General features: G+C 37.6%; 1 protein-coding gene across 3 annotated transcripts in view; it reads right to left on the reverse strand.

Moving 5' to 3' along the window:
- Positions 1-26,708, reverse strand: part of HMCN1 (hemicentin 1) — a 349,616-nt gene that overhangs the window by 236,030 nt on the left and 86,878 nt on the right. For all 3 annotated transcript variants that reach the window (XR_006741944.1, XM_045583144.1, XM_036442229.2), the window contains exons 2-4: positions 25,486-25,556; positions 15,674-15,832; positions 14,617-14,739 (exon numbers count right to left, since the gene is read on the reverse strand). Coding sequence is in view for 2 of the 3 variants with exons in the window: in XM_045583144.1 (XP_045439100.1) it covers positions 14,617-14,739; positions 15,674-15,832; positions 25,486-25,556 (353 nt within the window). In the remaining variant the exon portion in view is untranslated. The remainder of the gene's footprint in view (positions 1-14,616; positions 14,740-15,673; positions 15,833-25,485; positions 25,557-26,708) is intronic.

Below are 26,708 nucleotides of genomic sequence, written 5' to 3' on the forward strand. Positions count from 1 at the left end.
TGAACAAAATGTTAACTACATTGTCCCCATTTCCCAAGAATTTCATGTCACTAACTCTTGACCCAGCTAGATCTCCAAATAGATGACTCTGGAGACTAAATAAAATGGTCAATACATTTCCACAAGGACAAACATGATTACAGTTAAAGGTCACTAGAAAGATACCACCAGAAACAGCCCCAAACACTTGTGTTCATCAGTCATTCGGGCACTGGGCTCCAGTCAGGCAGATATCCAGAATGAGCATGGGTTACAGCTTCAGTAATTATTTTTATGAGAATCCCTACAGCTCAACCTATAGTGCTCTATTCAGTAACTGTCACCTTCCTCATGGAAAAAAAATGCTGAAAACATTTTTTATCTACACAAAAAATAATAACACCATTCACACCCACCACAAGGACTAAAATGAAAAGGACAGAGAACACCAAGTGCTAGTGATGATGTGGAACAGCAGGGTTCTTAGATGCTGCTGCTGAAAGTGTACATTGAGTTGAATTTGGAAGAGAGTTAAGGTGGTATCTACTGAAGACGAGTTTATCATACTTTGTGACCCAGCATGCTTGCCCCTAGATCAGTGGTTCTCAACCTTTCTCATGCCTCAACCCTTTAATACAGTTCCTCATGTTGTGGTGATCCTCAACCATAAAATTATCTTCGTTGCTACTTCAGTAATTTTGCTACTGTTATGAATCATAATGTAAATATCTGTGTTTTCCAATGGTCTTAGGTGACCCTGCTAGCAGTTCTCAGCCTATGGGTCGCGACCCACAGGTTGAGAATCACTGCTGTAGAGCCTAAGATATATTGTGGGTCCTGATAATATATCATTTCTTGATCTTGGCATCGATTACCCAGAGTGTATTGAGTTTTTGAAAAATGTTTTAAGCTGCATTTTCTATGTGCACTTTCTGTACTTTTCAATGAAAAGTTTAAGGTCAAAGAAAAAAAATTAACTATAGCCCATAAAAGTACTTTTCTAAACCAAGCACATTCATGATATTTAATAAGCTTAATTTAGTTAAAATAAAATTTCACAAATTAAATTCAAGAAGCCCAACTATATACATAGAATGATAGGGCATTTAAAAGAAGACAGAAAAAAAAACAAAGATGTCCATGATAGGAAATTTTTTTTTTGCTCTATTTTTTCCAGTTTTATTGCAATACAATTGACATATTAACATTGTATTAGTTTAAGGTATATATATTGCAAAATGCATAGTTATAATTTTTTTTAATATAGGTTTTTTTTTAAGGTCTACTCTCTTAGCAAACTTTAAAATATATAATACAGTATTGTTAACTATAGTCATCAAACTGTATGTTACATCCCCAGAAGTTAATTATCTTATAACTAGAAGTTTATACCTTTTGACTATACTCGACTATACATGATAGGAAATTTTTTAATAATGCTGGGCAACAAGCCAGACACACAGGAAACTGTTGGAAAACAATAATAATATAAACACTGATTATCCAACTTTTAAGATACCACAAACTCTAAGATGTACTATTGTTTTATGTGCCAATTAGAAAGGAAAAAACCCTTCTAATCAATCTACGACATGCCACTGGTTGTAAGATAAACTCCATTAAAAAATATATTGTTCTTATTTTCTAAATGCCTTTTATAACGGGTTAGGAATGTATATAATAGAAAGTAAGTACTGGGGGGTGGATGGTCAGATTAGGAAAGGGTCCAGATGGCATGTGTACCCCAGGAAGGATTCAAGGACAAAAGATGGTCCTTTAAAGGTGGAAAGTAAAGACGTTAAAAGCTGGGAGGTGAGATTATTCCAGGTTAAGGAAGCTGTAGGAGCAGAAGTGCAGAGGCAGCAAAGTACTCAACACTGTGTGGAGGCAGGGAGGAGACAGCCTAATTAGAGTGGGGAATGGAGTATTGGGAAATAACTGGAGATATTTGGATGGCAAGGTGAGGCCCGATTACAGAGGGGCTGGAATTCCAACAAAAACAATTTGGATGCCGTTCAATTGGCAGTTAGGGTCGGTTTTAGAACAGGGACCAGACATGATTGAAATGATGGTTGAGGAAATTTATCTTACTGGGCTGGATTGGAAAAATCTAGATGTAGAGAAAGAAGAAATGATTGCAGTAACACAGGTGTGAGGTGATGAAGACCTGGGCTGGAGTGCTGACATTTGAAAGTGCATTAAATAAAAATTTCCACAATTTATCTTCATGATGCATTCCAGATGTAAAGCTACACTTGATGTTATAGTAAGTACAACTTCCTAAAAAGAAACTAGGTACTTGCTTGCCTTTTTTATGAAACATTTGATTTAAGATTGGAAATTTGAACATGTGTTTGATATATAAATATAATACATTTTGTGCAAGTGAGAGGTATGAATAAAAAGAGTTATAATCTATAAATTTAGCTGGTACAAGTAAAATAGATGAATAAAACTGTTGTAATGAATAAAACAGAGTCACAATGAGAAGTAAAAGAGATGAATTAAAAAGTTATGAAAAATATAAATCTTTTCAAAAAGGAATCATTCAAGTTTTAGCATCAAGTTTCTAAACACCCAACTAAAGAATCTCCTGTGTCTTTACCTACTAACCTATGTATGTTGGACGATTACTTCACTTAATTATGGATGACTGTAAGCCATCGAGCATGTAAGTACTTGGGTACCTCTCACCTCTATCTCTATCTCCATCCCTTTTTATCCTCTAGCTAGTTTCTATTTTCCAACAGAACAGGCAGAAGACAGAGCCTCAAGGGATTATCATCTTTATACCAAGATTAAGGCTTAGAATGTTTAGTTAAGTGCTTTGCTTAATAAAATGGGGCAGTGTCTGTGTGGTCTTCATCAGTAAGTTATGCAAATGATGATCACCTATGTTTAGACAGAACCTCAGGTACACACGAGCATTTGGGCACTTTCTTAACTTCCAAAGGTAGCTTTTCAATTGTTACATCCTTATGGGATGACTGCAAAGCTATAAGGAGACTACTTTTAAATTAAATTTGCATGACGAGCATGATATGGAATCATTCCCTTAAAACCATAATGCTATAAAAAAAACACACACACACACAGTATTACCTGCATAGCCAAAGAGAAAACTGGAATCAATTTTTCTCGGAAATTTTATGGACTGCAAAATAGAAGACTGGCTATTGCTCCTCCTTTACTCGAATGGATATAAATCAAAGGGGATGACGTGTCTGGCACTGGGAAATACAATTATTCCTTCGAAAATCTTCTGATCGATCTAGTTATAGACATATGCTTCTGTCTATAAATCTCAGTTATAGAGGAACAAGAGCGAAGCTCATACCACAAGAGACCTAATTTAGAGGACTGAATAGTAGAAGATAGCCCTTTATGATAGTGACAGGTAGTAGAATCACGCTGGTGATTTAGGAAAAAGGAAATATTAATATTTGGGGAAACTGGTCAAAACTTAAAAATAAAAAGGTTTTTTAACTGATTTTTTTAACAGAGCTAACAAGACTTACTACTTAGCTAATAATAATTTCTGAAAAGGATGGAACCAGGTTATATTCAGTTCTTTGCTTCAATTCTGTCTATACTAGTAACTCTCAAGAGAGATGGTGGTAAATGCTGTTTAACGATTTTCGAAAGCTATACAATCATGATCTGTGTGGATGTATGCCTTTATGTAAGCAAATTGCTGGTGTAGGCCCGAACCAATAGGCAGTCAAACATCCGGGACCCCTTGGGGGATGTTCGACTGCCTGTTGGTTCGGGCCTAAACCGGCAGTTAGACATCCCTCTCATAGTCTGGGACCGCTGGCTCCTAACCATTCACCTGCCTACCTGCTTGCCTGATCACCCCTAACCACCTCTACCTCACCCCCTGCCTCAGTGGCTTCGCCTGAAAGGTTGTACAACTGTCTGGTCTAATGAGCATCTTACGCTTTTATTATTATAGATACATTGTGAAAGGATCATAATAAATCCAGTTAACACCCATTGCCATACAGTTCCAAATCTTTTTCCTCTTGACATGAGAAATTTTCAAAACTACTCTCAGCAACTTTCAAATATGCAACATAGTATTATTAACTACAGTCACCATGCTGTACATGGTATCTCCATGCATGACTTATTTCAACACTGGAAATTTGTAGGTTCTAACCTCCTTCACCTTTTGCCCACTCCTTCACCCCCTATCTCTAGCAACCACCAATCTGTTCTCTGTATCTATGAGCTTGGTTTTTGTGATCAGATTATAAAATAGATGAATAAAACAGTTGTAATGAATAAAACAGAGTCACAATGAGAAGTAAAAGAGATGAATTAAAAAGTTATGAAAAATATAAATCTTTGTCTGCCTTATATCACTTAGCATAATGCCCTCAAGATCCATCCATGTTGTTGCAAAGAGCATGATTTCATTCATTTATGGCTGAATAATATTCCATTGATTGTTTGAATGAATGATATATTCTATTTATCCATTTACCCATTGATGAACCCTTAAGTTGTTTCCTGATGCACAGTTTAAAACCATTTAGCTGCATAACCTAAGAATAGCATTGTAATTTTTTAAAAAAACGATTCAGATTCATTAAAATACAATAGCACAAAATGTATTGAAATTTTGTATTTACTGATTGATTTTCTATATTTAATATAGAAAAAAGTCATAGTTAATTTAAAATCTGATTCATTTCTTTGATACAAGCAAAAGGGAAAATAACTTATATTGGTTTTCTATTCTCTCGGGGAGGGAATAACAAGCTGGGAGTGCTCCACGAGAGCTTATCCAGTGAAGCTGGGCTCCTAGGGTCTCTCTGGGCAGGAGTAAGCTTTGCTTCATTCCACAGTCGCATAAATCAATGCCTATTTGGAAAGTCTTCGTGGTTAACACAGCCAGCCAAGTAAGTTTATGTGCCCTTTAAAATAACATTTAAGTACTAATCTAAAACAAAAATAAGTTTAAACTTCTTGAAAATAAAAGTTATTGGGTCTGACAAGCCTTCATATATTTAATGAATGGTTTTCCATTAGGGTCCTAGTCTTTTCTACATCTGTTTAAGCTAGAAATTTCTGAAAGAACAGTTCTCATGTGGAAGTCTGAACTTCAAGCTCCAGACTCCATCTAAAAGAGAAAGTATAAGGAGTGAGTGAAATGAAAAAATACTAAAAGACTTATCCAAATATTTTTAAAGCTGCAAAAATACTCAGGGTAAGTTTTAGGAAAATTGGTTTTTTGTTTTTTTTTTAATTGGCTATTCTTATTGCGCTTGCTCATCTGAAAATAAACTTTATTCTATTTGATATTGCAGGCTGAATTAATAAATGACATTCTCTAAAATTACGTATTCAACACTATGTCTTACTCTGCATTTCTAATAAAAACAGAAGACATTGTTGAAAAAAAGTAAAAACAAAACCCAGGAATCCAGGATGGGGGTTACCTATTCTTGTGACATTTCTATTACTAGGAAATAACTGAAATTCAAGACAAATTATTTATTTCTTACAAAAGAGAAGAAAATGTGTTAGCTTATTAAATTGGTCCTTTAATCTGATCTTTCTCTATTGATGATGGTATGCTTAAATACACTGCATAACACAGTATTATTTCATTAAAAAAGAGTAAAGTGTTATACATTCCTAGCTGATCCACTAACTTTCTCCACTCCCACAGACTATTCCAATTTAGGTATCTACAAAAAATTCATGTATTCTCCAAAGGTATTAAGCACGTGGTGCGTGCGTGCATGCGTGTGTGTGTGTGTGTGTGTGTGTATTATTGATTTTTTACAGAGAGGAAGGGAGAGGGATAGAAAGCCAGAAACATCGATGAGAGAGAAATATCGATCAGCTGCCTTTTGCACACCCCCCATTGGGGATGTGCCCACAACCAAGATACATGCCCTTGACCGGAATTGAACACGGGACCCCCAGTCCACAGGCCAACACTCTATCCACTGAGCGGTTTTGGCTTAAGCTACTTTATTTTTTTAAAATATATTTTATTGATTTTTTAGAGAGAGGAAGAGAGAGGGATAGAGAGAAACATCGATGAGAGAGAATCATCGATCAGCTGCCTCTTGCACACCCCCTACTGGGGATATGCCCGCAACCAAGGTACATGCCCTTGACAGGAATTGAACCCGAGACCTTTCAGTCTGCAGGCCGACACTCTATCCATTGAGCCAAACCGGTTTCAGCCGGCTTAAGCTACTTTAACCTGACAATTTTTTCTGGCAAAGATACAAGCCAAATCTTTTCTTGCAACTTCAAAATAATACTTATCTACTGTGTGTAGTATAAAAGTTATGACTTTTTCTTTCATATGAATAGTAATTACCTAATAGAACTCCTTCATAAGTAATTAAGAAAAGAAAATTAGAAAATTATATAAACTCTTCTATGTCTAGGGATTAACAGCAACCAATTATCTTGGGCTAAATTATTATTAAAAGAAAATACGCCGAAACCGGTTTGGCTCAGTGGTAGAGCGTCGGTCTGCGGACTGAAAGGTCCCGGGTTTGATTCTGGTCAAGGGCATGTACCTTGGTTGTGGGCACATCCCCAGTAAAGGGTGTGCAAGAGGCTTCTGGTTGATGTTTCTCTCTCATCGACGTTTCTAGGTCTCTATCTCTCTCCCTTCCTCTCTGTAAAAAATCAATAAAATATATGTAAAAAAAATACTGGCAGTAGGCACCTCTTTATCTAGAAAAAAAAGATGTAGTAACCAGACCTCTTTCTTTTTCTCCCTTTTGTGATAGATAAAAGGTATCTTGATCAGATTGACCAACTAGCCTAGATATTCAAGGTTTTTGGAAAGAAGAAACTAAGATTGCAAAATTCTTCTCAAGATTCAAAATTAGATCCTGTTCAAAATATTTTGAACACAATCTCACACACAAAAAAATTATTACTGTATGTGTCCCTAATAATTCCTAGATTATTGAAATGTAATTGCTTTCTTAATAACAATTTTAAATCTTTGCAAAATACCAATACAATATATTTTTAAACAACTGGTAGAGAACCTTTTAAATGTGTTAGTTCTCTTGTTCTCTCTGAAATCTTGTAAGATCAGATATACCCTGGTGTGTGTGCATGTGTGTGTGGGGGGGGAGGGGGGAATGGAGAGAAAGAGAGAGAATGGGAGGGGAGTTAAGGGGTGAGGAAGGAAGAGTAGAGAGAGATGCTTATTAATTGACCATGAATAAATGCTTTTTCTAAACAATAACAGAACTTTAAAAGGAATCTTTAAAATTTAAATAGATAAAATACGAAAAGAAATATCCAAATAGTTGATGCCCTGTCAAAATGGCTCAGTAGAATTTTATTTGCTTCAACGCTGAGGGTTTTCTTGTGTTCCTTTGTGGCTCTCGGTGAGCTAACTCTTTAAGAGATCATGGTCAGGGACTTCAGTGGTAAGCCAGTTGTTTCAGTTTTAATGATCAGGCATTGGGACATTGTTCTTTCAATTCAAATCTTTAGTTTCCATCACACGCCATTAAAAATAAAGACCAGCTCTCTAAATGGGGGGAATAGATCATCTCTTTCAATCCAGTGCCAGTTTGACTGATTTTTTTAAAAGACTTAGAGATTGACACTAAAGCTGACATCTCATACTCAAAATCAGTATTTTATTTCGGCTTCTAATAAAAATAAAGTCATCTAAGTAAACAGATTTATTTGTTTTTGTCCTGTTGAATGCATGTAACCTATTGGCTAACATTTTCTCTTCAATAACATCTCCTTCTTTTCTTTTTGCTTTTCTTTTAAGACGCATTCTTCCAGTCATTTAGACATGCTTCTTTCTCCTTTCCCTCTGCATTTTTCTGAAATTTCCAGTCAAGTAATATAGGGGTCACAAGATATGATTGTCTTACGATAGATTGTGGAAAAACACTTTCATATTGAAACTTCCATCTCAAAGGCAGTGAGTTTTGTTTTGTAGATATAACCCCAACTGCCCTTGCAGAATGTACTGCCACAGTTTGTCACTACTGCTTCAAACAGCCCCTAGAGCCCATGCGTGAAACCAAGAAATGGAAGGTGGACATCCTCATTTTTAGAAAGTTTCTCTTTTTAAACAATGCATTCCCCACTCACCACTGCCTCATACTGCAGAGGGCTCTGCTGGACTCGGTGTTCTTTGCCTAAATGGGGCACTATTGAGAAGAATCACCCTTCTTTCTCTTCTCTTGAAAGGAATATTATGTACTTTGCACACTATAAATGTCATTTTGAAAAAGCATTCACAGTCTCACAGACCTATGAGCAGCAAATAATTTTTTAGACAATAAATTATGTTGTGGCTTTTTTTTCTGAACAAATGGAAAGGTGCAGTACACATGGCTTTGTTTAACCACATCGGTGGCCTAGAAAGCACTTTCAGGTGCCTTGGGATGATAAGGAAACTGTGTGAAGGGAACTATAGTGTTCCCATCACATATTCATGAAGATAACATGTCCTTCTCAGCATAATCATACAAAAGAAAGCATTCCACTGGGACGAAGGGCAGTGATCCTTTACAGGTGTGTTTGTGGGTATGGAGCATCCCTAATACTTTAAAGTCTGAGCTCTGAGCTCTCTGCCTCACTTTCAACGTTTCATTCTGTGAACTCAAAGAAAGAATAAGTGGGAACATTTACACATTGCCCTCACACATTTCCTGTAGCGTTCTATGATGCATTAATTGTCTCTGATCCATTTTCAATTTTCAGAGGAAACACCGGTTTCTACTCATTTTAAGGGTCAGGGGTAAGTTTACGTTTTTGAAATAATGTCTGGAGTAAAACTCAGAATAAGGGAAAACAAAATGGCAGATACCTCGTTTCAGAGCACTCATTGTTCAAAACCCTAGGTCTCAGAGGCTCATCATCAAGCCCATAGGAAGAAAACTCTTGGTTCGAATTCCATTCCCAAGTGGCTGTTGGCCAGAAGAGCAGGAAGGGACCGTGTCAAATTCATACTCCAGCCAAGTTTATAGATTTTCTAATATCAGTACTGACTCCAACAAAAATGAGTCTAAAGCTAGCAAGAGAGATATATCCAGTAATCTAATGTATGAGGCTTTCAGTTGCTAGGCTGTTAGTATTTTTCACAGGTTGGCTATAAGATGGTCAGTCAGATCACTTCATTTTCCTGGGTTTTAGTTACTGCTTCTGAAATATCTACTGAATTCAACTCTCCCTTTCCCATTGGCATTCAATCCTTAGTGGAAGAAAAAGATGATTTCTTCATCTTACAGTCTCCACTTCTGTTCGACTGAAGGTTCATCAGTGGTCTTCCTCCAGAAGAACTCCATGGGCCTGTCACTTGCTCGGCTCCAGGATGCATCTCAGGTGCAATCCCCTCCCTTCTCTTCCCTGCAGGGCATCTGGGGAAGCATGGGGGAGAGACGCTGCCTCCTTTCCTCTCCTCTCATTAGCTGCATCTACACATGCGCACCCAGCAGGACTCACAGGGGCATGGGACCTGTTTCCCAGAGAGTGCATGTTATCTTTGTATGTTATTATTACTATGAGTGCTTTATAGGTCAGTAATATGGTTAAGTGAAGCATGTGTACATTATGCTTCCATTTCTTTAGAAAAAAGTACATACACCTTAATTTATTGTTTAAAAACTTATCTATTGCCAATTAGCTTATAAGAATTAAAGGAATGCACTCAGCCCAGTGCCTGAAACACAATAAACATTCTGTATGGGTTACCTGTATACAATTAGGATCATTATTGATGCTATGATCATCTCAGAGCAAGCAGTAAAACCTTTTTCTTTTTAGTGGTTTTGCCGTGATGTGAAAATGGGAAATGGTAAAAATCTGAGAATCTTACTAAGTCTTTATTAGTTCTGAGTCGTCTCCCTTAGGCATTTATTTCTAAAGTGGGGGAGAGGGGACTCACAAAATACTCCTCTCCTTCTGAGCCTTTCACAGGGCCTGCAATCAAAGCAGAACTCTCCGTGTCCCCCTTGGGATATGAGCCATTCCTGTTCTAAGAGACTCCAGGCTGGGTGATTCCCATACTCCCAGGACTCTGAGAGTTTAGTACATGTATTCTTTATTTAATCTTCACAGCAGCTCTATGAATCAACTAATATACTTTTTCTTCACATAAAGAAATAATTGCTTGCCCAGCCAGCGTGGCTCAGCGGTTGAGCATTGACCTATGAACCAGGAGGTCACAGTTCAATTCCCGGTTAGGGCACATGCCTGGGTTTCAGGCTCGAACCCCCATGTGGAGTGTGCTGGAGGCAGCCAGTCCATGATTCTCTCTTATCATTGATGTTTCTTTCTCTCTCCCCCTCCCTTCCTCTCTGAGATCAATAAAAATAAAAAAAGAAATAGTTGCACAGAAGTTCAAGTTGAGTAAAGTTATTCAATTAGCTAATGACAAAGAGGTCATTCAAACCCAGGTTTCCCTGATGCTAAATAAAGCTCCAGCGTCTCCCATTAGAGCATGCAGTCTTTGGCCATCTCATCAGAGAGGGACACTAAATACATATTTCTTTGTTTTAGGGGAAATTCTAAAAACATACTGGAATCTTATTTGATTAGCATATATCACTAAATAAAAGTGATGGCAGTTCATGTTCATTGATATGTTCTAAACACAACTACCACATGAAGTAGGTATAATCATCCTCACCATTTTACAGATGAGGAAACTGAGACAGAAAAACAAGTAACCTGTCTAAGGTCATATGGCTGGAATGTGAGCCATGGCCCCCTCTGTATGGGGTCTTCACTTGTACACATGCTGCTTGGGTTGGATCTTTTCATTTTGTTTCTCCAGATTTGTTCTCTATCCTTCTCTATCAGGCTCTCTGGGAAGCAGACCTTTATGGAATCCCTCAACAGGGCTCCTTGGTCTTTCACCTTTCAGCCATATGACCTTGGATTGGGGGAATGGAAGTCACCAGGAAATGAGAAGAAATGACGACTTAGTCAATAATGGAGCTTTGTGTTACTTTCTTTTCCCAAGAATACAACATTTGTAAGTAACTCTGAGATTCCAAACTTGGACTTTTCTTACACCAAAGGAAGCATTAATTAGACCCACTGACAATTACCCAGTTTACAAAGAAATGGAGGAGTAAGACTGTTTAGTTCCGTTTTCATCTTCAAAGGTGAATTGATTAAGTACATCCTTGAGATGAGTCTTAACTCATGTTTCCAAAATGTAATACTGTACAATGATTTATAGACTACTCACGCTTGGCCAACTAATTTCTTTACTTTGGTTTCCCTTTTATGTTAAATAGAGATGAAAGATACCTAGATCTTCTACTTAATCATTGTTTAAAAGAGAAAAAAAACAGACAGGAAAAACTTTGAGTTAGTTCAAGAGAGTTGATAAAAAAAAAAAATACCTCAGTAGGTTGGGAAATTGATGAACTAGGTTAAGAGGGGGAAACATAATTCTCTACAGTATTATGAAAAATTGCTCTTGAGTAAAATGAAAGGACTCAGTATGTGTGTGGCTTTCCTTTAGTTCAGTGTCTATTAAATATGCAGATATATCTACAGCATCTAGTTTTTTTAGAGTTTATAATGTTTATATAATAAGAATATTTGGAACAATGAGAAAAGAAAAATGACTAAACTATACAGTATAAGTTTTGCAGATCCAATTTTAACACTGTCACTCTGCTTTTCCTTAGCAAAATCTTTCACCAAGGTGGCTTTCTGTAAGGAACATATTGGTTTGTATAGCCCCAGTAATCCCTCTGCAATACCTTTCCTCATTCACAAGAAAAGAGAAACCATCTATCCAGCCTCTTCCCAGACTCTCCCACTCAAATTTATTTCCCAGCACCAACTAGCCATCTGGTTTCTAATGAAAACAGTGGCCATTTTCCCTATTTGAAAGCAAAATAACATTATGACGATTATAATAATAGTAGTTAACATTTATTAGGCACTTATCCTGCACTAGTCCTTGTGTGAAACATTTTACATGCATTATCTTTTTAATCTTAGAACTTTCTAAAATGGATAATTCTCCCTAACCAGTTTGGATAGAGCGTTGGCCTGCAGACTCAAGGGTCCCAGGTTTGATTCTGGTCAAGGGCATGTACCTTGGTTGCGGGCATATCCCCAGTAGGGGGTGTGCAGGAGGCAGCTGGTCGATGTTTCTATCTCATCAATACTTCTAACTCTCTATCCCTCTCCCTTTCTCTCTGTAAAAAATTAATAAAATATATTTAAAAAATAAAATAAAATGAATAATTCTACTACTCCCATTTTACAAACAAGGAAAATGGGGCTTAGAGAGACCACATCACAAAGAAATATAGAATGTCTTATTAGTTAGGATGCATTTATCTTTGGGTTACTGAATGCTCAACTCTAACTGGCTTAAGCCAAAAGATCATTTCAAAAAAAAAAGTACTTCCTTAATTTTAGAGACAGCAGTAGGATGGGGTCAAATGCTAACTTAATCCAAAGGTTTTGGATGTTGTTAGATTTCTATTCCCCCTTGTATTTGTTTCGTGCCTGACTTGGATGGAGATGCCTGCATCAGATCTGGGATTCACATCCATGTGGGACAATATCTGGAAGAGGAGAACCTGTACAAGACACCCTTAGCTAAATTCCCCTAGAGTCTCAGTGTGATAAAGCAGATGGGATCATCTCTCCTGAACCAATTGGCCAGGGGGTTGGGTTGGCTATGATTAACAGATAAATTAACAGCCCATCCCGAATGGCATCAAACTCCACTTTATAAAAATGGGCAATTTTAGCAATGCTGCTCTCTAGTCCTATTCTGCCTAAGCAAAATTTAAAGACCAGAATGCCAGTTAATGATGTGGAAGAGAAACTATGAACAAACTAATGGGTTAAATTTCTTTTATATATCTATATCTATAGAGTCTTTTTGCGATATATACCACATTTTATAAACTATTATTCTTGTAAATTGTTAAAAATTATTAGGTCTATGAAAATTGTGCATGGGGTCACTTATTTAATAAATACAGTATTTTCTCTGTTTAAGACAACAATATTTTCAATTTTGTGCAAATTAATCTCCCTATGTATATGGATATAGGTGTAGTTATAGTCACAGAATGTACATGTTATTTTCCAGCTACGGGACCCTAATAAAGTCTATGGTTCTCCCTTAAAGTTATACCCAATTTATAATGGGAATCTTTCAACTGTTCTTAACTGCTCATAGATTCAAACAGCTACTCTTCCAAACGCCCTGGGTGCCGGCCATGTCTCTTTCCACCATTTCTCTTCCCTAGTATCTCTGCTGGGAACCACCATGTCTACTGGGCGTGGCATCCTCTGCTGGCACCGACTCCCATGTGTCTGTGCTGAACATCAAAGTCACCTCCAATTCAGAGCCTCACAACACCCTAAGCGGGCGGTGTCCTCCTTGATTCGAGACAGAATGGCACACTTCCTCACTTAGGCCCTACTCCGTGCTCACAATATTGACTGTGCCGCAGGGGTTTGCACAAGATGAAAAACAACTGCAACCAGTGTCCTTAGGGTCCATCATACTCAGTGGGATGGGTCAGGAAACTCAGTTCCTGAGAGAGTCAGGTGCTCTTCTCCAACTCTTTTCTTCCCAGGCTCCCAAATTCTCATGCAAATGTCCATACAAATGACTGCCAAGGCCTTCCCACAGGAGTTGTCAGACTCTGCCCAGGCACTTTTAATCCCTACATTAGGCACAGTAGCGACTCAAGCCATAACCCTCTCTGAGGCTGTTTCTTCTAAGAAAAAAACAAATTTAGTCTAAAGTAACCTTCTAGGTTTGTATATTATCTATTGATTTAAAAATATATTTTGATAGATTGTTTATTCTAGAAATTGGCAATGTCCTATCATGATGTGATAAGAAGTCTTTAGCTATAAGAGGACTATTGAACCATTTTATTAAAGTACAGAGGAATCCGTCATGGAGTTAATAGAATGAATGTAGATACAGTGACCATATCCATCAATTGTGAGTTATGCCTACATAAAACATCATCTCTACAGTGCCAAGCTCCTAGAAACTTAAGGGGGAGCCAAATACTCTTTTTTATCACAGTGAAGCAAAGGAAAAGTGACAAAAAGGGAAAGAATTAGGACAACTAGACATATCGCTAACACTTTTTTTTTTTTTTTTTAGAAACTACCAAGATTTTCATAGTATGTAAGTTACAGATTTTATTACCAAAATCTAGTTTTTAGAAAACTAGATAGTAGTTACAGTTTTTACTTTTAATCTGAGAGATAAAAGTTGTTTAGAATTTTACTCAATAACCAACTTTCTCACATTTTACTTCAGTAAACAGGAAAGCCTTTACCAGTTATCCAAAAACTGTGCATCAGAAATATGAATTGACCTTTCAAAGCAAAAAGAACAACAAAAATGTTCAAATCCCACTAAATACATTTTAAATACTTTTATGCAAAAATCTAAGTAAGTTGTCAATGTAGCATAATACAATCTAGAAATTAATACAAGATAAACCTCTGCATTGGCTTAATGCCTTTTCTGACCTGTGGCCTAGGAAAATAAAAACTTTTTGTTCAAATAATTTTTTAAATCAAATCTGTCACGATAAGGTTGGCCTAGCTGATATTGGTAGAGTACCTTATAATAAAGTAGACCCACTTTAAGACACTCACCTCATTAACCTGCTTTTTGTCCAGGTGGAATACTTGACCAGAACTTGTGGAGGCAATTTCTTCATAGACTTTGTATCCAATATGGGTCCTATCATCACAATCTCCAGTGAGCACAAATACCACCTTTGATTTTTTTTTTTAAAGAGAAGACAATTTAAAGGGTTTTCAGAAAACAATATACATTTATTGAACACCTATTATGTATTAACATATTATTAGACAAGTGGAATATATTTAACATATATTTATGTATTCCTCCCTACATACATGCACTTGGCAAAGTTCTTCTTACCAAACAGATTTTATCATCTTTGTATCAAAACAGACATGTGACTTGCTTTGGCCAGTACCATCAGGCAAAAGGGACATTCTATCAGTTTTGAGCCTACACTCAAGAAGACTTGGGTATTTCCAATTGATTTCTAGTGTTTCTGCCTTGTCCACAAGAAAAGCATACCTGTATCAGCTTGCTTATTGGTCTTAGATAAGAGACTGAGAAGCCGGTGAGGCAGAGTTAAGTTACCCTAGATATAAGCCTAAATAAGCCAAACTCAAACTATCCCCAAATATACAAGTGGGCAAGTCTAGCCAAGCTCACCTGAGCTCTGCTAACATGTGAGAAATGAAGGCTCTTGTTTTAAGCTATTGAGAGTTAGAACTGCTTGTTACACAGCAGTAGCTAACTGGTACAATTAGTAACTCTAACCCTGACAAGATTCCACATAGGAGATGACAACGTAAATAAAGGCCTTTTTTGCTGGTCTATGTTTTTCTCAGTTACAAGGACACAGTGGTAACAAGTATCTTAATTAATCCCCAAATAATTTCTCCTCTGTATAAAAACAACAAGACATTCACATTCTTTGTACAGATGTCACATATCCACTTATACACGTAAATTAAATGATACATACATATTGGAATACACAAACCTGGATTAATGGTTGTAATTATTGACATTGGCACACACAATACTGGTATGATCAAAAAAGAGAGACGTGCTGTATTCCTTACAGCTGTATTCAGATGGAACATTCAGGGGTTGATTCCCACTCACCTGTGACTGTTTCTGTTGGATAAGCTGCAGAACCTCGTGCGTGAGCCGATAATCCTTGGACCGTGCATCAGTGAAAACATAGATGAAAGAACCAGGAAGAGAAATTTCCAAGGCAATTTTTATAGCTCCAATACTCATTTCCGGACAATCACCACCACCCTGTGGAGAAGCAGAGGGGGGAAAAAATGCATATATTTCAGAAGCAGAAAAGAAAGGGGTGTTTTAGTTATGACAGGTGGCCTCAGGAGCTCTAGAATTGAACAAGCTCTCTTCGCTTTGATTTTCTGTCAGTTTGCTATGGGATTAGACACTTTGTATACGAGAAAATGGAAAAGATATAAAGTGATGTGAACATGAAAAAAAAAAAACAAAACACTGCACTTATGAATAAATTCTAAACTCACCCAAAATACACAAAGTAATGGAACTATTACATATTTTTATTTTTATTGAATTTATTGAGGGGACATTGGTCAATAGAATTATATGTTTAAGTGTACAATTCTATAACATAGCATCTATACATTGCATTGTGTACCACCCAAAGTCAAATCTTCTTCTGTCACCATATATGTATTTGACTCCTTTTAGCTCCCACCTCCCTTCCTCTTGACTGTGTCTATGAGTTTTCCTTTGTCCTGTTTGTTCCCTTGCTGCTTTCAGCTCTATGTCCCACATATTAGTAAAATCATATGGTTCATTACTTTTTCTTATTTTGCTTAGCATGTCTGCATCCATACCACCCTAAACACACCTGATCTCTTCTGTTATATGCTTTTAGCTACATGTTGAGGCTATTCTCCTTCATGACTATTCTCCCATTCTCCTTCATGACTATTTAATATCTTTTCTTATATCTTCTTACTCTTATTTCCTGAGGAAAGGGGAGCAATCAGAAGAGAACCTTCATAAACTCCTGCTGTGATTCCTATGAACCTACCTGCAATAGCTGCCACCTGCCCAGCCTTCACCTGCAGGAACCATTTGTGGTCCCCAGGTAAATCTGACTCCTCACCTGTGTCTAATCAAGGACATGGCCCCTGTGGCTGTCTCCTCTCTCTACTCCAGCACCAAACCATTCATCTCTACTGCATCCTTCCTACCAGCAAACAAACATACCGGCATATCTCCCATACCCCAAGGTTTTGCTCAACTGTTACTATCACAGAAGCCTCCCAGGACCATCTTATCCAAAATACACTCTCTGTGTCATTGTTTTTACTTTGCTTCATTTTTCCTACTAACACGTGATCTCTGAGTTTTATTTACTTTTTCTTTTTCTTTTTTTAAAATAGTTTTATTGGTTTCAGAGAGAAAGAGAAAGGGAGAAAGAAATAGAAACATTAATGATGAGAAAGAATCATTGATGAGCTACCTCCTGCACACCCCCACTGGGGATGGAGCCCACAACTGGGGCATGTGCCCTGACCAAGAATTGAACCTTGACCTCCTGGTTCAAAGGCGAACACAGAACCACTGAGCCACGCCAGCTGGGCTGCTTGAAGTATTGAAACCAACCTAATTCTCCTGAACAGAAAGCACCTCTTTGAAACCCTGAATCTCATAAACATGATATTTAATATTGGTTACTACCCAAAGGAAAGAGTGTGGTGAGCAGACACAGCTATAACTCTACAGAGAAATTCACAAGTGGAATTACAAACGAAAGGCATTCCTTATATTCCTGGAACTTTTTAATATCTTATTCTAAAAAAAAATAACTCTTTGACTTTTATGGAAGAACTCCCATAAAGTCTCAAAGCAGCCAGAATATGGGGGAATGTCAACTCACAAGGAAACATTTTGACCCACACACATCAGAAACCCACGTTGGCTGTGCTTACACCTCCCTTACAAGTGGTTTGTGCTGCTTATTATTATTATTATTATTTTTTAGCTGTGGAAATCAGTGTATTCTTTACAATAAAAATAAGTATTCTGCCTTGAATTTCACATTTGCAGTCACAGATTATATTATAATCTTGTGGATTATAAATTATTCTCAGAACTAAAACTCTTTTCTTCCCAAAGCAGTACAATATCTTTGCATAATTATCTTTCTGTTTATAGTAGTTAGTAGTTATCTAAGAATTAAAACTAAATGTTAACTAGTAATTCATATCTTAGACTATTTGTCTATCTCACTGTCTATATAGATTCCTGGTGTGAAAAAAGAGTATTGTTGTTTTTCCCCCCAAAAGAAGTTAACATATAACATTACATTCTTATAAAAGCTCCCTACGTGATACTTGAGTTTAATTTTGTCATCATTTAAAATCATAAAGAACCTGTGCTAACACAGTAGCCACTAAATAGCCTCATGTGGCTACTGAGCACTGAAACTGAGGAACTAAATATTTTATTTTAATTAATGAAAGTTTGAAAACACAAAAGTACTAATTTTTATATTAATGGTGTTGAAATTATATTTTCGATACAATGGGTTCAATAGAGCATCTAAATTAATTTCAACTGCTTTTTTTAAATTGCACATGCGGCTCACATTGTCTTTTTCGTTGGCCAGCACTGCTTTCGGATAATACATTTGGTTTAGTGATGTCCACTCCCTTCCAGACTGTGATTTGTCAAGTTGTTGCTTTGATCTGAAAGTCTTCTATGAAGTTGGTTTCCTGGCAAAAGTTATTAGGAACCAAGTTCATGTCGCTTCCATTTACTAAGGTCAGGCATCAAACTGCAAACAACTCCAGAAATCTATAAATTATTCACTTTTGTTTAAATATATATACACACAAAGTTTATCCAAAAGTTCGCACTTATTTATAAATTATAAATGTAGCTTGTCAGAAGCACTGCAAAAGCAGAGGGAGAACGACTCTCCTTCTTCGGATGCCCACCAAAGACTGGTCATTCTCCCATTGCAGCATCTGCTGAGTTGTATTATAATTTATCTGTTTCCTCCCACCAGATCTTGGGTTCCCTGGGGAAATTCAGTAAGTGTTCCATTTGCTGTTTGATGAATGAATGGACGAATGAATGAACAGTGAGTAAATGAGTGAATGGGATTGTACAAAACAATCTAGGCTCATCTGCTGTATTCAGGCTGAATGTAACTCAATCTTAGCCCATCTCATTTCAAGTTATTTAATTCCAGGTGTAAGTACAAGTTCAAAAGGTACATAGTACTCTCCCACCTCCCATTTATGGTATCTTTAATCTATTCCCCTTCTCTCTTTTCCCTCCCATAACCTCTCCCCTCTCTTTCCCTCTCCCCTCTCCCCTTTCCTCTGTCCTCTCTCTCTCTTTCCCTGCACACCTACATGAAGAAGGAAGATGAGAAAGATGAACTTTATAACGCATTGAACTGCATAATTTCTTAAAAGAATATAAGGGCCTGACTTTGTAAACTTTGTGATTTTATTTGAATTCTAAAATAAAACTAATTTCTATCAGTAGGCACATTCTTGCTCAGTGTTTCGGATATTCATTTCATCTTTATAAGTCTACTGATGGCTATAGTTTACTAAGTTGCCAAAGACACTTCAGATAGGAAAAAACAGAAGCATGTGACCTTTTACAATAAATGTTGTGCCCGGAATGAAAGAGGAAAAAAAAAGGCTGTAACTGCAGAGTCACAGTAATAATTATCTTAAAAAAAAAAAAAAATCCTGGAAAACAAGATTAAATAAGAATGAAAAGAAATCCTATCAATGTAGATAGTAATAAAAACACAGATTAGTATGCTGTCTTTTCTAAATACAAAACAGTGTAGACGTGGCAAAGGAATAAACAGAACCTTTAAACCACGAGAGGAGTTGGAGGAAAATGATGTCCTAGTCCAAAACCTAATGGGGAAATGCTCATCAGAGGACCAGGAAGGCTACGCTGTGGGCAGGCCTTTGCCTTATGCCTTAGGATTTCTCTCCTTGCTAACCCATTTCCACTCTTCTGACCTCATCAGCCATTTTCACTGAACTAGTGTTTATCCAGTTGTTTTCCAGGTAGCCTAACTCTAATCAATAAAAAAAAAATTAAAAAAAAAAAACTGACCCGCTTTAGATAGGCTCATGCCTCAGTCCAAAGGAATTCTTACTGCCATTGCAACATTTTACCCTTATTCTGACATGAGTACAACCCACTGATTTCAGCCTCGTTTCAAAGTCAAGGGGATATTCCTTTCCCAGGGAACACCCATTGCCTGCACTGTCTTATTGGCACCATTTGCCCTTTACCGATAAAATTCAGGAGTGACTCTCAGTGGCAAGCAGCAAAAGTTTACAAGCCTCCGTCCTTGTTCTTAAAAAATACAGCTGTGCGAGCCTATGACCAAGAAGACATGTGGAAACCATTAAATCACATCGAATCTAATTTAAAGTTGGGTCCAAGCAAGGATATAATAAATCAGAACAACTGCAGAATTCTACAGTCAGTGACATGCGCTGGGCTTCATCACTTGCAGAAAATATGGCAGGGATGAACGGAGAGCCAGTCAGAGCCTGAACCTCAAATCTCCGCCATCAAAGCGAAAGGAGACCTTACATCCCAGGCAGTCCACCATGCTGGCCTTCGCTCGTCTGAAGGAGGTGGAGTCCCAGTCAGAGAGCTGCTGAGCTCAATTCCAGACATAGCAAAGGTCAGCAATCACAGCACAGCCAGCCTTTCAATGTTACCGCCTGTCCGTGATCAGGCCCTAACCCTTCAACTATTGATCTTTCCATCTGTTGGAACTTTTTTCCCCCATGTGTGGTCTTAAGAAGACATTCAGCTCACTTCGATTCAAATAATCACGAAGATACTATGTTCTTGGCACTCGATTTCTTGATAAATAAATCAGCAAGTGATGTCCCTTTCATAATGCAAAAACGTTTCAAAAGCTTCCTAATTCACATGAATTACAATGAGCCATGGTCCTTTGAAGAGGAAAATGACATGGAGGCAGCCAAGTACAACAGAAACACACATCCAGTGTCTAATGTTCAGAAGACAGGTGTAAGCACGGGGTTAACTTGAGGAAAAAGTGACATCTTGGTGTTTGGTAATTCTCCTTTCAGTAATTCTCCTCTTCTCTACTTCTTAGAGAATTTTGTCCATTCTCCTTCAAGGATTCTGTGCCTTTTTATCATGATTTCATTTTTGCCCCATCAAATGAAGACACGGCCCTGGTCCCTGGTTGGGACTGATTCCTGGTCTCTCCTAAAGATGGCTCCGATGCCCAGGCAGGCAGTGGCTCAGTGGTGTGAGAGCATCGGCCTGAGCACCCCAGGGTCTCGGGTTCCATTCCCCATCAATGGTATATAAGATTCCCCACTGGCACCTTCCCTCCTTCAGCACATGTGCAGGAGGCAATCAATTGATGTGTCTTTCTCATATCCCGGCTTCTCTTGCTCTCCTCTCTCCCCCTCACTTCCTCTCTTCCATTCTCTCTAAACAAGAATCAACGGAAAAAATATCCTCACTCCTTGGGTGAGGATTAAATTTAATTTTTTTAAAAGATGGCTTCCGTGTTTGTTAGGGGAGAATGAGCCAGGAGAGGAGAGGGGCGGGGTCTAAGGAGGCCCTTGTAGCCAATCACCATTTGCCTACTGGAGAACTAGGCATTCTTCCTGCTTATTCTATCTCTGGACCGGTTTTCTTCCTTCTCATATTGCCTCTTCTGTGACCTTAGTGTTTACTCTGTGCTCCTTACCCTGCCACTAAAATCTCTCCCCTCCTTTCCACTCCAACACTCACACAGGGATTTTACAGGCTTTGAGGCACATTTGCTATTGGGCAGTTGAAGGAGATTATAATGTTGTGATTTTTTTTATTCAATAAAATATATTCATATTGCTGGTGTTATTTTAGGTCTTGACAAAAAAAAGTTATCAACATAATGCATTTTTACTAATTAAATCATTATATTGATAATTAATGAATGTTATAAGGAAGTTTGAGATAGACCAATTTTATTGTTTTTTCTAATAGCTAGTAATCACAAATTAAAACTGAACTAAGATCTAGATCATCTCAAAAGAGAGACTATACTATACTATACTATACTAGAGAGAGAGGATAAATGACAATTTTAAAAAGTCAACATGAATATAGAAGGATGGAGACCTGGTTTAAAGTTTACATGAGGAAACCTGAGGGAGTTAGCTGGTGACTGCACCAGTATTCAACCATGCCACATGCCTCCCAAGAAAGTCCACCTCAGCTCAGAACACTCAAACATCACGCCAGGGGGCCTCCAGGTATCATCAGACGAAGGCCAGTGCTCTCCAATCTCTAACTGGTGTCAGTTCATGCCTGGGATATCAATTGGTTTCTGGAAGGAATTCATACATCTGAATGGGTAACAGGACAAATAATACTCAAAGTTAACACCAATACCAAGTCTCTACAATTCTTCTTGAGTTTTTTAAAGCCTAAGAAATGGACTCTTGAGAACCACTTCTGAGCAATTTGGATTGAGAAGAAACTCATTTCCTTTACATCCACTTGGTTGAAATGAGCTTTATCATTTTCTCTAGGGGATCCTGGCGTTAGGTTAAGGAACACTCTCCCAAGGAAAATATTACTATCTCCATCCTTACCATCATCTAAAAACTGACAAGATTAGATGCAGTACTTATTGCTGGGAACAGAGTAATCCCTCAGTTGGTTAAGTAGTGAGTATGGAGTAAATGCAGGCATCCTAGGTCAGTGGATCCCTCTTCTTCAATGTTATTTTGTCACATGTAATGCAATGTTTACTCTGCAATGACTCACGGATTTACCCATGAGAACACTCCCACACATGCACAATATGAAAAGAAATCAAGTAATTTCCCATTAGAATCCACACCCACCCCATCCCGTCTGTATAATCTGCTTTGAAAAGCAATCCTGCAGCCCGTAATACCCTTCTCTACTCTTTGTCCTTTGAAGTACACACAAAAGATCATTAAGAAATCAACCAGGTATTTGCTTCTGGACAGGACACCAGGATGGATGGCCAGAAAAGAGCCAAGAATCACCTCTCCAAGCCCTCCATTCCCTTATCTCAGTCCCCATCCTTCACTCCCTGAAGATACAGGATCCTTTGGAGAGAATTCATCACTCTGAAGAAAACTCTAGCGGCAAACTAAAGCTTTAATTCTGACAATAAAAATCAATGAAACACCACCTACATATACAACTGTAGTATAAACACTACCTCTAAGTCTCACAAAATGCACCTTGTTCTTGTCTCTCCAAGGAGTTTGTAAAGTCACACTCAAAGTGTGAGGTCACACTTTGTCCTCCTCTTAGCTTACCACTCTTAGTAGCAAGAACATGTGCTTGAGCAAAGGGAGCAATTTTTTTGTTTAAAATTAACTTTGTCCTTTGCTGCTCAGTAACTTTAGGTGAACCATTACTCACAGTGATGGAGATAAAAGTGCAAGTCAAAATCTTTAAGGAAAAACTTTATTTCATTGAGGTGGAGACCAGCCATTGACCTACATCTGTCATTAGTTCTCTAGTTACATACTTTAAAGCAAAATACAAAGAGATTATCTAAATGAATTTTAATTGGAGCAGATCAATAAGGCTATTTAAATCAATATTTAGAGTAAAAGTAGCACAGTGATTAAGGGACAGTGGCAATAAGTACCTTCAGTTTATTTTTGTGTGTGTGTCTTTGTCAATCCTCACCTGAAGATATGGGATCAAAACCAGAATTGAACTCGGACCCTTCAATCCAAGGGTCAATGCTCTATCCACTGGGCCAGACTGGCCAGGGCAATACCTTCAGTTTTGAAACCAGCCTTGCTACTTGCCATTTTGGTGACCTGAGTAAGCTTGAGAATCTACATTTGTAAAAAGCAATTTTACTATGTGTGGGTTTAAATTAAGAAAAAATTATACTTGCAAAATCTTTCACAAGCACATGTTCCATAAGTGGTGTTCATTTATAGTACATTTATCTGGTGATTATTTCGCTTAAAGGAACTCTGGAGCACTAGAGATAATAGAAGATATATATATATATATATATATATATATATATATATATATATATATGCGACTGTTACAACTGAATGACCAACCAATCACTGTGACATGCACTGACCACCAAGGGGGCAGATGCTCAACACAGGAGCTGCCCCCTGGTGGTCAGTGCGCTCCCACAGCAGGAGCACCGCTCAGCCAGAAGCTGGGCTTATGACTGGCGAGTGTAGCTGCAGTGGCAGGTGAGGATTTAAATAAATTAAATTAAATTAAATTAAAAGTAATGATTAGGTTTTTAAAAGGTGTCTTTTATACCATCAAGTAAAGCCACCTTATTATGGCATTCATTTATTCAACAGCCATTTAAATCCACTCTGCTGTAGACACTAATTCATCCCATGGGTGGATCAGATGCTCAATAAGAGCTACATGGTTAAAGCTTTCAGAGATCATGGGAGAATAACAGACCATAAAAAGTTCATGAGAAACATAGACTGGTTGCCTCTGGCACACATCCAATGAGATTCAACCTAAAACCTGGGCATGTGTCCTGACCAGGAATTGAACTGGCGACATTTTGGTGCACTAACAACACTCAATCAACTGAACCACACAAGCCAGGGCACAATACAATTTCTTGTTCCCACAATCTATATACAGGATTGAAATTTTTATGTAAAGATTTTTTTTTAAGAGAATCTGGACATCCAAAGTGACAGAGTACATGTTATGTTGAGGGACATAAAAGTAAATTGTAATTAAGTATCAAGATAATGACTAGAAAAAAATACCATGATATAAGAGGAAAGAAATGAAGCATAGTAGTAAAGATAATTATCAGAATAAATTTAGTAAATAAGAAATATAGTCAAGGGATAGCTATATAAAATCTACTTAGATACTTTTTAAATATAACTCAATTTAGTAATAATTTTAAACTAGGGATATGCACAATATAAGAATGATGACCCTTATTTGAAATATCAAAATTTGGGTTTTTCAATATATGCCCCAATTATGACCATATACAGTTCTTACATCATTCACCCAACAGTAAAACTAAAACATGAAACTTCAAAGTCTAATTTGGACTCTGTTAACAAGAAGCAACAAAGAATGCATAAATAAGTGGAATGACAAATTGATGTGTGTTTTTTTGTTGTTGTTGTTGTTTTTTATTTTTTTGTCTCTTTCTCTCTCAAATCCATAAAATAAGAAAAAGATGATTCCTTATTATTCTCAGAGAAGGGACTCAGCACAAGCAGGGGTCAGCAAACCTCTTTGGCACAGGGTCACATGATAAATATCTTAGGCTGTGTGGGCCAAAGATTTTGTCACAACTACTCAACTCAGCCACTGCTGAGTGAAAGCAGCCACCAGCAATGCATGAATGAATGGTGATACTTTGAAACCAATCCATCACACTCCCCGATCCACTGCTCAATTCACTCAGGACTCAAGTGAGAAAAAGAAGTCAAACTGGAACAGAAACATCTACACTAATAAAAGAGAAAGATGCAAATTGACCATACCTTCATGACGCCCGCAGCCAATCAGGAGTGAGTATGCAAAATAACCCAACAAATATGGTGGGTTCATTTGCATACACGGGTTCTGTGGGGCAGAACACACCGCCCCAGCCACTCTAGGCCTCTGGGCAGCTTGGGAAGGCAGAAAGGTGACTCCAAGCAGGAGCAGAGGAGGAAAGGCGGCTCTGGCCAGAGCGAAGGTGGTGCCTGCAGCCAGGGGAGGGAAGGTCCATTCTTGCACAAATCTTCGTGCATTGGGCCTCTAGTCAATAATAACTTCTTTTGGGTATAAAGATAAGAAAAATCAGCTAAAAGTATATGATTTTTCCTTTCCCTAAAAAATGAAATAAAAAATTGAAAGTAAGCACTCACCTGAACATATAGTTCTCTCAGTTCATACTGAAATTTCTTGGGATCCGTGGTAACTGTCACTGGACCAATTTCTGTGAAGATAAAAATGACATAGGTAAATAAATCGCAATTAACAGCCTTAAAAGACTTTAACACGTTGTCTTTGCAAATGTCTTTTCACTGTGGAGTACGTTATTTATTACTACAAAATAATGTGCAAAATTATAGCTATTTCTTCATGTATAGCTTCCAATAAATAACTTATAGTTTGCATTAAATTATGCATACCTAAAAGAGTGGGTTTTTAGCCTTGCAAAAGGCAAATGAGCAATCAAAAAAACGTCACAAGACAAAGAGTCAGGAGACCCCAGTTTCAGTCCCTTTCTCCTCCCATGGGTCAGTAAATATGTATTGAACACCCATGTTGTCATTGGATTTTAAGTGAATCACTATCCTATGATTCTGTTTCCTTAACTATATACTGTAAATATGTCTGCAGTTTTTCTGGAAGTCCAAACTTATTTTCAAATAAAAAGTTAGAACACTAAACAACAACAAAATAAGAACAAATACCCTTCAATACCTATTCCACAGGGTTTTTAAGAACTTGAGAAGCAAAGATCTGAGGACATTAAAAGTTCAGAAAAATGTCCCTCTCACTTTCTTCCCCATGGCGAGGGTTCATCTCCGTCATTACCACCATTCTGAGCTGGCCGTGACCACCATGACTACCTCTGGGGTTGCTGCCACTCTCCTAATTGCCCTGACGTATTGCAAACATCACTGCTTCAAATAGGAGCAGGTGGCGGCCACGGCATTTGCTGGAAAACCAGGACCGAAATTCAATGAAGAGAAGCAGCCCAAGTGCCAGTGTGGCTTGAGTTAACCATATTATTTTAGGATATACCATGTCTGTACTAACATTTTAATCTCTTTTTAAGATAAAAATCAATCTTTAAAATAGACAAGTCGAAAGTGGTCCTCACATGTATTATATTAAAGATTTTCCCAAGGAAATACCCATACATTTAAACAATTCACGTGAGTTTCACATGCAGAGGCACACCAGTTTAAATCCCCTGGGTAGATTCAAACATTTTTCTAGTACATCTAATGAATATATTACAAAGCTGTAATATGTAACTATAGTACAAAATCATAAAAACACTTAACATTTAGTTTTTACAATATATTTTTCTAGCTTCCAAGGGACACGGCTAGAAAAGAATCTTGTGACTTCAAAG

Source organism: Pipistrellus kuhlii, unplaced genomic scaffold, assembly GCF_014108245.1.
Source record: "Pipistrellus kuhlii isolate mPipKuh1 unplaced genomic scaffold, mPipKuh1.p scaffold_m20_p_18, whole genome shotgun sequence".
In the NCBI taxonomy this organism is placed as follows: Eukaryota; Metazoa; Chordata; class Mammalia; order Chiroptera; family Vespertilionidae; genus Pipistrellus; species Pipistrellus kuhlii.